At 37.6% G+C, this 15,032-nt stretch overlaps 2 protein-coding genes across 2 annotated transcripts in view; one reads left to right on the top strand and one right to left on the bottom strand.

The window, feature by feature from the left end:
• EEA1 (early endosome antigen 1) overlaps nt 1–2,454 on the top strand; it is a 111,772-nt gene extending 109,318 nt beyond the window's left edge. The window contains exon 29 of the mRNA XM_077772187.1: nt 411–2,454. Within this exon, the coding sequence (XP_077628313.1) occupies nt 411–533 (123 nt within the window). The 3' untranslated portion in view covers nt 534–2,454. The remainder of the gene's footprint in view (nt 1–410) is intronic.
• The window catches only part of PLEKHG7 (pleckstrin homology and RhoGEF domain containing G7), a 116,940-nt gene that overhangs the window by 80,638 nt on the left and 21,270 nt on the right, over nt 1–15,032 (bottom strand). Inside the window, 5 exon segments of the mRNA XM_077772195.1 lie at nt 5,895–6,152; nt 8,200–8,350; nt 9,311–9,367; nt 9,370–9,422; nt 13,865–14,018. Coding sequence (XP_077628321.1) covers nt 8,243–8,350; nt 9,311–9,367; nt 9,370–9,422; nt 13,865–14,018 — 372 coding nt within the window. The 3' untranslated portion in view covers nt 5,895–6,152; nt 8,200–8,242.

Consider the following 15,032-nt stretch of genomic DNA (forward strand, 5'->3'; position numbering starts at 1 on the left):
AAAAAGCAGAGATTAAAAAATACTTATTCTGAATAATACCATGTGATGTTTCAAGTTTATATTCATTCTTATTGAAGAAATTATGCCTGAAACACTTCGCAAATAGAAATGGTTTTCAGCTGATAGAGGTGCTTTATTATCACTTTTTAAATGCCTCTTAAGGTTCTTTTGAGAATTCGTGATGAATTTCAGATCAGATGTTTGGCATAGTATCTGAGAAATAGAAAGCATTCAGATTAAGAGAATAAATTGACATATTAAAAAACATTAATATTTAATAATATTAAATAATACGCTGATCCCTTGAAAGTGAATATACCTTCACAGTGCAGTTTGCAGTATGCCTGTATCTCGTTATACTTTTGGTGTCATTTTTATGCTTGAAATTGTTTAATTTTTGTCATTTACAGCATCACTGCAGACAATGTGGAAATATCTTCTGTGCCGAGTGTTCAGCCAAAAATGCCTTAACTCCTTCTTCCAAGAAGCCTGTCCGTGTCTGTGATGCGTGTTTCAATGACTTGCAAGGATAATGGGTTATCACAACTTCAGAATAGTACCATGCTAGCATTAGATTTTTAATAAATGCACTTAATAGAGGTCTTGGACTACTATTTGACTTGGACAGTGGTTGCAATATTAGACCAAATTAGACTTCATATATTTTGGAATGTTATCAATATCAAGTAAAACTCTTCTATTTTTGTGAGACTTGGGCTCATCTTTCATTACTTTTTTCCATTTAACCCCTGGAACAGCTTTCATGCCAAGTTTAGAATTAGCCAATGAAATGTAAATAAACTTTGGACAGAAAATAGCAATGTATTTTTTTAAATATAATTTCAATGTTCACAAATGACATGAATATATACTTCCATAGCGTACTTCTTTATCCCAAATTTAGTATACAAACATGTACATGGGTGATGTTATCACATCATATATGTTGTACAATAGCACATTATATTATTATTATATTAAATATTCTCTTTGTGAAGTCATGCACAGATCTATAAAACTTTCTTTTTTTCTTATATATAGGTCCACAGCTCAGTTGCATTGTTATGTTATAAATTTACTACTCAAGTGTTCTAAATACAGTTTATGTTGAAATATGTACTAACCATGAATTTGAACATGGTTTTTGTTTTAACAATATTGTATTGATTAAATTCTCTTGGGTAGATTTTATGAAAACCTCTGTAAAATCAGTTTGCTTACTTTATGGTTATCCTGGGGTTGTATTTTAAAGATTAGGGTCAATTTTTCTTTGTCTTTTTCTATCTCATTTTTAAGCTCTCACATATTGTTAATTAAGAATTCTATAAAACTACCCACCCTCACCCTCCAGTTGGAGGATGAATAATAGAAATTCTATAATGGTTCTATTGTTGGTTTCTTGGAAGTAGGAAGGTTTTGGAGGTCAGCCTTTATATTATACCCTCATATTGTCTCTCCAGCATTTTTGAGAATCTGAGTTTGCTTTTTTAATGGATCTATTCGTCCCTTTTTTTGGTTTAAGCTTTCCAACCATAGCTCAGCTTCACTGTAATAGTTTTATAATTTTGCATCTTAAAGCCAGTAACTGATAGCGGTCTAGTCTTATCTGTGAAAACGAATACACATGGTAAGGAGACATTACATATTCTACTTTACATCTTCTTACCTAATAGGGAAACATTTTTGAAAGTTGTGAATTTGACTTCAATTTAAAATGGTTATGAATTTGGGGTTCCATATTAACTGGTAAGTCTTTTTACTTTGCAAAAATACTGTTGTGAAATTGCTTTGAAGTAAGGGGTGGAAAATAGAAGATCACCAAAAACAAATATTTTTTAGAATCCCAAAGTTATCATCAGAACTGAAACAGAATGGCCAATTAAGGATAATTAAAAGTTAGCTTATTTGTATCCTGAACAATGGAATTGAACTTTAATTTATCATTGTCTTATTAATTTGGCAAATTGGGAAACATCTGTAGAGAGGTCATTTATATTGGTTTTCTAGAGAAAAATATAAAGTTATACATTTGTGCAATGTAACCATCTGGTGAGAATAAGGAAGAATGGGAGTTAATATTTGCAATAGTTTATAATATACACTTGCTTTCAGATATCATGCTGAAATAAAGTTATGTTTCTGCTTTACCTGTAACACATATAAATGAAGAGATTGTGATATTTAATTATTTTTAAAAACTCATTTAAGTAAATCCTGCTGTCAGTAGCTATTAAGGACTTGACTGTGTCCCTAGATTTGCACAGACACACACCCTTGAGCACACATAAGGAAGAAATAGAAACTGAGCTAAAATTGTTTATGCATTTTCATATACTTGTAAAGCCTTTCAAATAGTCTCAATTCTACACTTTTACGTATAAGGAACTTAATATGAAACTTAGAAACTTTCTATGTTGGAAAAACAGATGTCCACAGCGCCTTTTTTTTTTTTTTAAGATAGTAAAACTCCATGAGGATTCTAGATTAGAGTATTTGTTCACTTCGTCTCCTAATCGGGTGCACTGAATGCCTTTTTCCCATCTTGTCCACCCACCCACATATTCACAAAAAAATTCTCAGGAGGACAACAAATAAAATTGTATGTGTTAGAGTAATCACTGGTTTTCATGTAACTAAATCTCATTTCATAGATCCTGAATAATTTACCATATTTACCATAGGCTACTCATGCTATCGGAAATGAACTGTTTTTTTTTTTTTTTTTTTTTTTTTTACTCTANTCTGTTTATATTCTTTTCTTTTTCTTTTTTTCTTTTTTTTTTTTTTTTTTTTGCTTATTAACTCTCACTAATTTAACATGTTTTGGTAACAAATAGGGTTTTCTTTTTAATTAAAAAGTCATCATCTGAGTTCTTACTGGCTCTACATTTTAGATGTTTGCTGGTACTATTTATCAGAGAGTTAGAGGTCACGCATCCCAACTGTTGGCTCTAATGCAAAGCCCATTGGTATCACATGTTAATAGAGTCCAAACCCCAGCATAGAAATGTGAATTAAAATCAGGTTTTGCTGGGTTAGAGTACAATAAACTATACCTACAGATTTTTTTTAATAGGAAGAAGACAGAGCTGCTGGCATAGGATTAGTTCATTTTGAAGAAAAGTGAGGGAAACACGAAGACCTCAATGTAGTGTACAAATAACATTTTGTTCAACTACCTCTTAATGTGGAATTAGCTAGTTTGATAGTCTCCTCACAGTAATGTTAAATAGTAACTGCCAAATTTGTTAGTTTCCCATCTCTCTTAGAAAGGCTTTAAGATTATTTTATAGTTTTGAGAACTTTGAAGCCACTTTTTTTTTTAACTTTGCATTTGCATAAAAATGTTTAGCTTCTAAGTGGAGAGCAGATTATGATCATATATTTTGATATTCATGACCTATTTGACTATAGGAATTTTTTTTAATGCACTTTGGCTGTAAAACCATGGATGATTTGATCCATAAGATTTAAATGTGCCATCAATTTAGTATTCCTAGACATGAGCTTGAAGAATGGTGTTCTGTAATTATAATGTGCCACACATTATCGTGTCTTAATTGCCCTTTGCCTGAATTTTAATGATCAATTTGTTATGGTTGCAGATGTGAATATTGTGCATAAACTTACTAAATTTATGTAAAATTGTATAAAATAGAATTGGAAATAGCTAAGTTCTTTCTGTGTAGAAGTAATGGATTTATTGTAACATGATGCTGTTATGTATATGACATTCTGTACTTCCTTGAACTGGATCATATATTCATAGTTTCTATAGAAACTTTTGCATGAATATTTCCTCATTTAGGTTTTGGATTCATTGTTTGTATTGTGTTTACTACTTGTGATCATGTAGTTGTGCCTTATTTTGTGAGAGAGTTTAGCTCAGTAAATACTGTAATTTCTAAACTCAGTGAGTGGAAGGTTATCGATGATAAATGTAACTGATAAACTACACAACAGCATTCACGTCTGTATAAAGAAAAATGGAAGGATCCTTATTGAATTGTTGATTTTGTTTTTTTTAATTTGTTAAAGATGATATTAAAAAAACGTTTCTTTCTAGTAGATGTATTCTGTGACTGTAAATTATTTTGTCGACTTAAAAAAAAAGAGTACATGGGGCACCTGGGTGGCTCAGTCGGTTGAGCATCCAACTCTTTTTTTTTTTCTTACAAATAGTTTGTCAAATTAGTTTCCACATAACACCCAGTGCTCATCCCCACGAGTGCCCTCCTCCATGCCCAGCCCCCCCTCCCCCCCACAGCCATCAGTCCTCAGTTTGTTTCTCAGCATTCAAGAGTCTCTCATGGTTTGCCTCTCTCCCTTTCCCCCACCATTTCCCACATTCTTCTCCCCCTTGTTCCTCCGTTAAGTTCCTCCTCATCATCCTATANAATCCTCCTATACGTGCAAACATATGATATTTGTCCTTCTCTGCCTGACTTATTTCGCTCAGCATAACACCCTCAAGGTCCATCCGTGTTGCTACACATGGCCAGATTTCATTGTTTCTCATGAGCCTCCAACTCTTGATTTTAGCTCAGGTCATGATCCCAGAGTCGTGGGATCGAGCCCCACACCAGGCTCCTCACCGAATGTGATGCCTGCTTGAGAGTCTCTCCCTCTGCCCATCTCCCCAGCTCATACGGGCACTCTGTCTCTCTCTCTCTTTCTCTCTCTCTCTCTCAAATAAAAATAAAAAAGAGAATACCAAATATTAACCATTTAGTACTTATTTACAGATTGTTAGAACTTTGCACATGGATGAAGACTGGGTATGCTTTTGATGTTCAATTTAGAATTAGGAATAAAGCCCATAATTGCAAGAGAAATTATGAAAGCCATTTTGCATAAGACATTCCCTTTTCATTCCATTCATTATTATGAAGAATTAACAAAACTACAAAGAAATACTAAAACATATTAAAGTAATTCCTTCTTTCATTGTTCATCTATGCTTAGTATCCAGGTGACCATTTAAAGACACTTTTCTGAAGGCTCAGTGTACCATCGTTTATTACCGTGTTTTTCCTGGGAACCAAAATTCCAGAAGTGGTTTTTTTTTTTTTCATTTTATTTTGATGTGCTTCCCTCTGAAGAATTTAATGTGTATATCCTCAAGAACTTGCTAGATTGTATGTTATATATGTTCTTTTGTGAGCTTTATAGAATTTCAGTTTAAATATATAGCATATGCTTTTTAAAATTTAATTTTATTGTGTTAAGAACACTTAACATGAGATCTACCCTCTTTGACAGCTTTTTTTATTTTTTTAAATTTTTTTTTATATTTTTATTTATTTCTAGGAGAGAGAGAGAGACAGCATGAGCAGGGGAGGGTCAGAGAGAGAGGGAGTCACAGACTCTTAAACAGGCTCCAGGCTCTGAGCTGGCAGTCAGCACAGAGCCCGACGCGGGGCTCGAACCCACGAACCGCGAGATCATGACCTAAGCGAAAGTCGGACGCTTAACCGACTAAGCCACCCAGGCGCCCCATTCTTTTTTTTAATTTTTTAAAATGTTTTTATTTATTTCTGAGAGAGAGAGCGTGAGTAGGGGAGGATCAGAGAGAGAGGGAGACACAGAGTCTGAAAAAGGCTCCAAGCTCTGAGCTAGCTGTCAGCACAGAGCCTGACATGGGGCTTGAACCCACAAACCGTGAGATCATGACCTGAGCCAAAGTCGGACACTTAACTGACTGAGCCGCCCAGGGGCCCCAACAGCTTTTAAGTGTATTGTAAGGCAGACCTCTGGAGCTTCCTCATCTCACCTCACTGACACTTTCTCCTCCCTTGTCAATGACTATTCTGCTCTGATTCTGTGAATCTGACTACTTTAGATACCCCGTGTCAGTGGACTCATATAGTATTTGTCTTCTGTGACTGGCTTACTTCTTTTAGCATCATGTCCAGGGTTCATCTCTGGTGTTGCACATTGCAGAATTTCCTTCTTTTTAAAGGCTGAATAGTATTCCATTGCATGTACTTGCCATCTTTTCTTTATCTGTTCATTTGTTGATGGACATTAAGGGTTTTCCCACTTGGCTATTGTGAATGGTGCTGTGATGAACTGGGAATACTAATAGTTCTTTGCATCTAGTGTATTCTTAAGCTGCTTTACATCTTGATGTTAATTTACTCAGTCTTTCCCTGCAATGAGATGTAAAGGTAAATTAGTTCTTTATACAAAGGGTTTTAAAAGGAATCTTGAGAGACTGCTTAGTCCCTGTTGCCTTCCTCTTGGGTTGGTTTATAATTAAAAATTCCTAGAAGATGATCATTGATTTTGTTTTCTAAAAAAATATGTATATTATTTTTTGGTCAGATATTTCTTCCTAAATCTTCTCTTGCATAAGTCTGTGTTGTCTTCTCCTGGACATAATTGCTCTCAATTCCATCCAGTTTCCCTCTCTAGGAACTTGCCTGAAGTCTAGTTCCCATTCTTTGCCTTTTTTCCCTTATTTATTCTTAGGCATTAACAGTAGTTATTGCTTTCCAGATTCTCCTCTTAATTCAACTTACTGTTAATAAATATCTGAGAGTATTATATAGAGACTGTGCCCCTCCATTCTAATCATGTGTGTTCCTCAGACAAGAGCCTTCATGCTGCACTTGTGCGTCCTACCTGGTTTACATGGTGAAATCTGTTTTCCTCAAAGAATTAGCTGCACCTCATGACTTCCTCAAGCACCATCCTCTCTACCTCATCCTCCAACTTAAGGAGATCAGTTAACGTATCGCTTATCTTACAGCCCAAATTGAAAATTTTAATACTTCCATTTTGAAAATTGCAGAAGTTACCATTCCTGAAATTAAAATTTATGGATTTATGTTTTTTTAAATTTATTTCTGAGAGAGAGAGAGCGTGAGAAGGAGAGTGCCAGAGAGAGAGGGAGTTACAGAATCTGAAGCAGGCTCCAGGGTCTGAGCTGGCTGTCAGCACAGAGCCCTATGCGGGGCTCGAACCCACAAACCATGAGATCATGACCTGAGCGAAGTCGGATGCTTAACCGACTGAGCCACCCAGGTGCCCCATATGGATTTCCTTTTGATATAATCTGACTATAAGGACTATTTTTTTAAATGAAGTTAATAGTATATTCCACCATGACAATATAATAATTCAAGCTGCCTTTCTTGATAAAAATTCTAATGATATTTCAAGTCCTTCCTGCTAAATAAACTTGACTGTTCTGTGCTGGCATGGACACACACACACACCACTCAAATCCAGAAAGTGGTTTTATGACAAACTTCATCGTTCTTCAAAAAATGAGGTTCAGAGAAAGCTATCTTAACTATTTCTATGAAAAGCTCCCATGTAAAAGTGTTAACTGGTGAAACTTGGATTTTTTTCCTTAAGGGAATTTAATCTCTGGGATTTTCTTCTTCCAATTTAGGGTATTACTAAGTATACCTGAGGCAAGTAAAGTGCTGGCAAATAGGAATTTAAAAACTGTTAAGTATAGACCTTATTGATTGTTAAATGTGCTAAAAGAGCAATCAAAGTATGTATCAGAATTATCATTGTGCTTTATGGGCACCTGGGTGGCTCAGTTGGTTAAGTATCCGACTTCAGCTCAGGTCATGATCTCACGGTTCATGAGTTTGAGCCCCGCGTCTGGATCTGTGCTGACAGCTCAGAGACTGGAGCCTGCTTAGGATTCTGTCTCCCTCTCTCTCCGCCATACCCCCGCTTGTGCATGTGCGTGCTCTCGGTCTCTGTCTCTGTCTCTCTCTCTCAAAAATAAATAAACATTTAAAAAAAGTTAAAAAACAATTATCATTGCATGTGAGGTAGGACTGTAAAGCAGTTAAGACTGATGTACAGACCATGTAGGAAATTTGGTTTCGTTATTGAAGTATACTAAGTGAGATGCTAGAATTCATACTGAGCGCAAGCATTGGGCATTGTTTTCCTCTGACACTTCATTCATCTGATCTTTCACCCTTTACAAATTCTAGTAGCACCATACTTCACTCAAACCTCTTGCATACCCTCGAAACATAAGGTATCAGTATATACCTGCCACAAAAGTCCTCAGAGTTCAAATTTGTTGAATGCAAATTTGTTGTGGTCATTCTTCTTCTCTACTGAGGATTTTCCTAGCTCAAATTCTCGAACTCCTTTAAAATGCACATTTCTTTCTAGCTCATCACTAAATAAGTGTTAACAAAAATTTGAATGAAAGAATACCTTATTCCTAATGTCTAAAAAATGCACCACTTGGTTTAGGTGTCTACATTTCAGAAGAATCTGCAGGCAATGTAAACAAAGATATTTTCTTGGTTTCCTGATTCTTGATGAAGCAAGAGATTGCTGCTGTTATTTGTGCCATCCATGTTTTCTGTTAAGAACAATAATAATTAATAATAATAATAATTACATATATAGTGTTGACGATTTTTCACATATTTGGGCTAATATTTTCGTTTGTATTTATTGACTTGCTCTTTAGAACAAGACTAATGAAACATATGCATAAGTCCCATTTGCTTTCATAAACACCTCTGATCATCTATGAAAATGGATTATGTGAGTATGGTATGGAAGTTGGGAAAACAGTTATGAATAATCAAGGAATCATAATAGTCCATGATGAGTAGAAAAATGAGCACTGAGAATATAAATAGTTTCAAAACTGAATTCTTTGAATTTCCATTTTGTATGGAAATCATTCTTAACAAGTGGCATAATTTGCAAAACAGACTGAGGGAGGTGACCCAGGAAATGGGGTTATTAAGAGGAAAGCAGCATTGCATTAACTGGCTACTTTGTCGCTATGACGGAAACCTTCCTGGGGAAAGGAAACTTCCAAGACAAACCGGAGGCGGGCAGCGGCTTCTCACCTCCACAGCTGTGTCAACACTGGCAACTTTTCTTTTCTTAACACTGGCATATCTTCAAAGGTGGTTCGTGATAGTGGTGACCTCTCATTTAAGCTGATCACATAGTTTGCATACCAGGACTTTGAAAATTTATTGGAACACGTTGAAAGTCAATCATGCACTCCAAAGCGATTCTTTCCCATTGTTTTATATAAACTGAGGAACTCCCAGGCCCCTGGAGGCTCTGCTCCAGGCCAAAACGAAGGAGGCTGTGTCTGCTCGGTGAGTGTAAGGAAACAGGCAGCTCTAGAGATTTCTGAGTATGATACAGACTAGATGTCCACATCCTGCCCCTCTTAACTTCTGCCCTTCCCAAAGCGGGTGAAGGAAATATACAAAATTTCCCATTTCCCACTACTTAAGAGGCTTGGGTGAGATGTCTCCTTATGTCAGGTCTGAAGAATCAAAACCTGTACAACTGAGATGCATATTTTAATATTTTCTCTTTGGGTTTGCAATAAGAACGCTGCTATACACACTGTCGATACCTGTTGTCCTGTTGTACAAGGAAAGGTTTTCTCAGCCCAAACACTAGAAAAAGATTACAAAGACAAAAGAAATCATTTACTACTAAACCCAGTTTCTCGGTACAAGCACCTAGACTTTTTGAGTATTTTTAATGAATATGGGAAGTTTATGAAACTTACCAAAAAAAAAAAAAAAAAAAAATTGTTNAAAAAAAAAGATTTGATTCCAAGGCCAAGAGTTCACTACCACGCCCAAATAGAGCCCACTTAAATATGAGAACCCTTTCTTAGCTAACGGCTTCTATGGCTTGATGAAATGCAATTATGGCTTCTGTGATGGAAAATGAGCACCTTCTAGAAGAAATTTAGCATCTTAGGTGGATAGTGTGTATGTAAAATATATATAATAAAAAGGTGGAAAACAATGTAACTATTGTTTCTTTCACTTCCACCCACTCCCGTTTAAACTGTTACTGTTTTATTTAAAGTGAAATCACATCAAAGCAAGGGTTGTAAGATGTAGCAGAAATACCGAGTCCGCCTGAGTGCTTCATGACAGGCCAAAAAGTGACTCAAAATTCAGCATCCACAGATTATGTGAAAATGTGAAACAAACCAAAAGAAGTGTTGGTGTGGTTTCTGTGCTTGTAAAAGAAACAGTCTGTCCTGTCATTTGCTAGCTGGGCTCGTAGAGAAATGACAGGAGATACTGAGAGCAATTCTGGGTTGTGTTGATGTTTTTAACGTAGCAGGTGCTTTTAAAATCAAAGCTTCTTCCTTGAATAATTAATACAACACAAGGAGTAAACATCTGCAGCCCATACAGTTAATTTATGTGTAGGAACAAATAAAAACCAAACCAGGCTTCTCTTCTTTCTGGTCATACCAAGGAATACTTCAGAGAGGAGGAGGGCACTGACTTTTATTCCTGACTTTTATTTTATTCATAAGCTGATGTGTGTCCCCTGTCATTATTTGTATTCGATGAAATGTGTGGGTTTAACTCAGACTCACCAGAGCAGGTTGGTCTCATTTCAAAATCAGAGCAAATGCAAGACTCTTCTTTCCTTCCTTCCTTCCTTCCTTCCTTCCTTCCTTCCTCTCTCTCTCTCTTTCTCCCTCCCTCCCTCCCTCCCTTCTTTTTTATTTAAAAAAAGTTTTTAATGTTTATTTATTTTTGAGGGAGAGAGAGATAGACCGAGTGTGAGTGGGGGAGGGGCAGAGAGAGAGAGGGAGACAGAGAATCTGAAGCAGGCTCCAGGCTCTGAGCTGTCAGCATGGAGCCCCATGTGGGGCTTGAACCTGTGAACAGTGAGATCATGACCTGAGCCAAAGTCAGATGCTCAATCGACCGAGCCACCCAGGTGCCCCTCTTTCTTTTTTTTAAAATGCCTATTTACTTTGAGAAAGAAAGAGAGCATGATTGTGGGGGAGGGTGAGCGAGAGAGGGAGAGGGAATTCCAAGCAGGCTCCGTGCTGAGCTCCTCATGACCAGGAGTTCATGATCTGAGCTGAAATCTGGAGTCAGATACTTAACCAACTGAGCCAGCCAGGTGCCACCAGACTTACATTTTCTTAACTACAAGAACTATTCTAGTATCACTGGTAATACTCATAGCAGTCTAAATGTCCTAATTCCTAAATTCTACCACAACAAAGTCTGTTAAGGGCATGAAATTCTGTCAGCTTCTCTGAGATGGGAGGACTATTAAAATGGCTTTCTGGAGTAAAAAGATCTGACTGGGTTTGTTTTATTCCTTGGCTTTTCTCCTTATAAATCTCCCTCTGTAGTGAGTGAGGCTTTACAGATCAGGTGGTTGTTCTTGGCTGGATTTTGGAATCCATTTTCCTCAAAAATTGTAACTGTAGTTCTCAAGTATTCAGAGTTTCCCTCATCTGCTTGAGGGGTAACAAGGGGACTTTATAAGCCAAAGGAACTGGTCCTTCTAGGCCTGTAAAATAAAATGAGGACAGCAAATATATGGCCAAGAATTGCCCTTTTTCTGGCCTGACATTCTAATCTAGCAATTAATGAGAATTAATACAGTAACGGACACCATTTATTAAATCCTTATTGTAACTGGGTACCGTGCAATTTTTTTCTTCTCTTTGTATCATTTAAACCACACAGCAACTGAATAAGTCATCTAGTTCCTACTTATGAATAAGGAAGCCCATTTAGTTTTCCCAAGGTCACACAGCTTGTAAATGATACAGCCAGGATTTGAAACTAGGTTGTCAATCACTCCAAAGCACCATCTCTTCTTTTTTGTAGCCTTTTATTTTTTCCCATTCTACAGCTATTTTGGTTCATGTACTGTATCTGGACTGTCAAGATAATAGATGAGAGGAATGAGGAAAAAATATATATGTATGTATATAAGATGAGATGGTAGCAACAAATCAGAAAATGACAAAAAATGGTGGAAGTATAGCTTTAAAAAAAGATATTGGTTTTCTTTTTTTTTAAATTTTTTAATGTTTATTTATTTTGGGGAAACAGAGTTGCACAAGAGAGGAGCAGAGAGAGAAGGAGACCCAGAATCTGAAGCCGGCTCCAGGCTCTGAGCTGTCAGCACAGAGCCTGACACGAGACTCGAACCCACACAGTGCAGGATCATGACCTGGGCCAAAGTCGGACGCTTAACTGACTGAGCCACCCAGGTGCCCCATGCTTGTTTTTCTTAAAAGAAAAAAAGGAACAGAGGAGAAAAACCATGCATCTCCCAAGGTAATCCAGTGACATAAGATTTCCCAGGAAGTCTAGTTCTTAATGCGGGCAGGCCGACACTAACCTGAGCCCTCAGCCTAAGCAGCTTCCAGTCTTCCTCTGGGGTTCGGACAGCTTCCCACCCTCGAGTCCATATACCACCTTCTGCCTATAACCACTGGAGTGACAAAAAGTTCCTGCCCTAGGATGGCCTCTGGTAATGACATTTTTCCCCATGAAAAAGTAAACTAAGCAAACAAACAAAAGTACTTCTCCCATGAGGTCATAGTTGATTTCAAGTATGAGGCCTTTCAGCCTGCCCCTGTCACATTTCAGCCAATCCTAGCGGAAGTGGAAAGCATAGACGAAGAGGGCAGAAGGCTCGGGTTCTGGATGAATGTTTCCTGTTGGTAGAGCCCATCTGCCCTTGGAGGGAGTTTGCTTCCACCCATGGGTTAACATGCAAAGCATTTCCATGTGTAACTTAGTTATATAACGTAACACTGTCATTGTTTGCTATTATTATTCAGGTGTGTTTTCATTCATTCACTGTGTCATGTTGCTCAGTCATGTTAACGGTGACCCTGTGCTTGTCATTAAAGCTCTGGGCTTGGCTGCCGGTTTGGGAACTGGGGAGCATAGGTAGTGCTCCCTTTTTCTTCTGCTCCTCTCTTAGGACAGAAAGGTGNCATGGCAGAACCACCTGCTTCCTTCTTAACACTAAGGCCGTCCACCCAGCACTGAGGAAACGGAGTCCCAGGGCTTTCACAACAGGATTTGCTATTGATCTTTGATTGGTCTGAGGACTCCCCCCAAAACAAGGGCTGTTTCTCATTTGTCGTCGTTACTCCAGGGTACCCACAGGGTGCCTGGTTCTCAGGAGACACTCGGGGAATGCTTGAGTAAATTATTGAGATGGTATTTTTGACCTATATACATACATATATACATGTGTGCACACGTGTGTGTGTGTGTATTTTATATATATATATAAAGTATATTCATTTCTGGCATATTTCTTTCCACAGAGCTTTTATAGTATCTTGGGCTTGTAAAGCATGTCACGGTGAACCAGTGTTTTAATAACAGCAATAGTACTAGTAATGATATCATAACACTGAGAATAGTTTATTGAGTGCTTTACAGGCATTATTTCATTTCATTCCCCTGACCACCCACTGAGGTAGATACTTCTATTTCACCAAGAGAAATTTGTGGCTGAGAAAGTTCAAATGCCTTGCCTTTCTTGACATCTTTAAGAAATGCAATCTGCTTTAGGTATTGTTTTTCAGTTCAGAGCTATAGGACTTAAAAAAAGCCATAGTTGGGGCACCTTGGTGGGTCAGTTTGTTAAGCGTCAGACTTCAACTCAGATCGTGATCTCCTAGTTCATGGGTTCGAGCCACCCCCTCCCTTCCCCCCCGGTCAGGCTCTGTGCTGACAGCTCGGAGCCTGGAGCCTTCTTTGGATTCTGTGTCTCCCTCACTCTCTCTGACCCTCCCCTGCTCACACACTGTCTCTCTGTTTTTGTCTCTCTCTCTTTCTCTCAAAAATAATAAACATTTCTTTAAAAAGCCACAGTTAGCAAGTGGTAGAATTGAGTTATCCAAGCACTAGAAACCAAACCCAACACTTTCACCAGAACTAGTTCATAGAGTGAGTGATAGCCACATAGGAACCAGGCACAGTATTTTATGAAGGTTTAAACTGGATTCATGTTTTATTACCAAAAAAAGGGCAATGTAAAATTCTGTGATGGCAAACAGATAAGATGAATGATGAAAATAGGCACATACCAGACACGTGGAGTGGATCGATACATTGGACCACCAATCTATCTCGTGGAATGGGCTGATTAAGTACCGTACATGAACCACCCTCTTTTATTACTGCAGCTCAGCAGTAAGCGAAGGAAGGACACAGTAAACCAGGGCCTGAGCTTCCAAGTTTCTGAAAGTAAAGAAGACAATAATGCTATAAACAGGAAATAAATACTGATGCACATACCTAAGGTGCCTCCTTAACCAAATCAGTTTTTAGAAACAATTGCTTAAACTCCAGCTAACTATTCTTTCTGGATCTTAAAAAGGATTTCCCTCCAATACATAGTGATTTAAAGCCTCACGTGTGTAGTATTCCCCGCCCCCAAATTTAATTGTCTGTATAAATAATGGGTGATGTCCACGACTGGGAAACATTTAAATCTCCATCACATGAGTGGCAAGATTTTCAGCTCCATTTCGGCCAACTCCATCCTTGGAATCTAACACGAAACTCTAAATAGATTCCATGCCCATAATTTGTAAATCATTGAATTATTTAAGATATGGAACATAAGATGCTGAACTTTTTAAAAAGAACGTCAAAGACTGATTTACACGACATATATTGTGCATCAAATAGCAAAGAGGAAAAAATAGAAAGTGGAATTTAAAATAGGTGACATTCCTTAATTTGGAATCCAGTTGTGAAGCATGAAATCAACATGTTACCTTATGGTTAATATGGCCTGCCATTCATTCACTTGCTCTCATTTCTGCCACTATTTGAAGTGAAGGTAAGCTGTTGGCATCAAGGTTTTTGAAGGGGATGGAGATTTTTTGGGACTTGACTTACTCAGACAGGACAGTCTGGGTATCTTAAAATAGGAGCACCTCTGACTTTTCAAGTTGTGACTCTTCATATTCTGTGGCACCTGTCCCCTTCCCAAACACCGATCAGCTATTCTAGATTGATTAATGACTATCTATTTTATTGCTTAAGGATCTTTAAATTATTTGGCTCAACTAACCAATGTGCTGTCCAGAAGCTTAGGTTATTAAAAGATGTGAAATATCTAGTTTGTGATCTTACATTTGTGAAAAGCCAGTCATTCGGTAAAGAGGCGGAATGAAACAACATTTGACATTGCCAAGGACCTAAGGCAGATGGTAGCTCCTCCTCCTTGCTCTAAGGGCAGGTGTC

Source organism: Crocuta crocuta, unplaced genomic scaffold (assembly GCF_008692635.1).
Source record: "Crocuta crocuta isolate KB4526 unplaced genomic scaffold, BGI_CrCroc_1.0 scaffold216, whole genome shotgun sequence".
Lineage (NCBI taxonomy): Eukaryota > Metazoa > Chordata > Mammalia > Carnivora > Hyaenidae > Crocuta > Crocuta crocuta.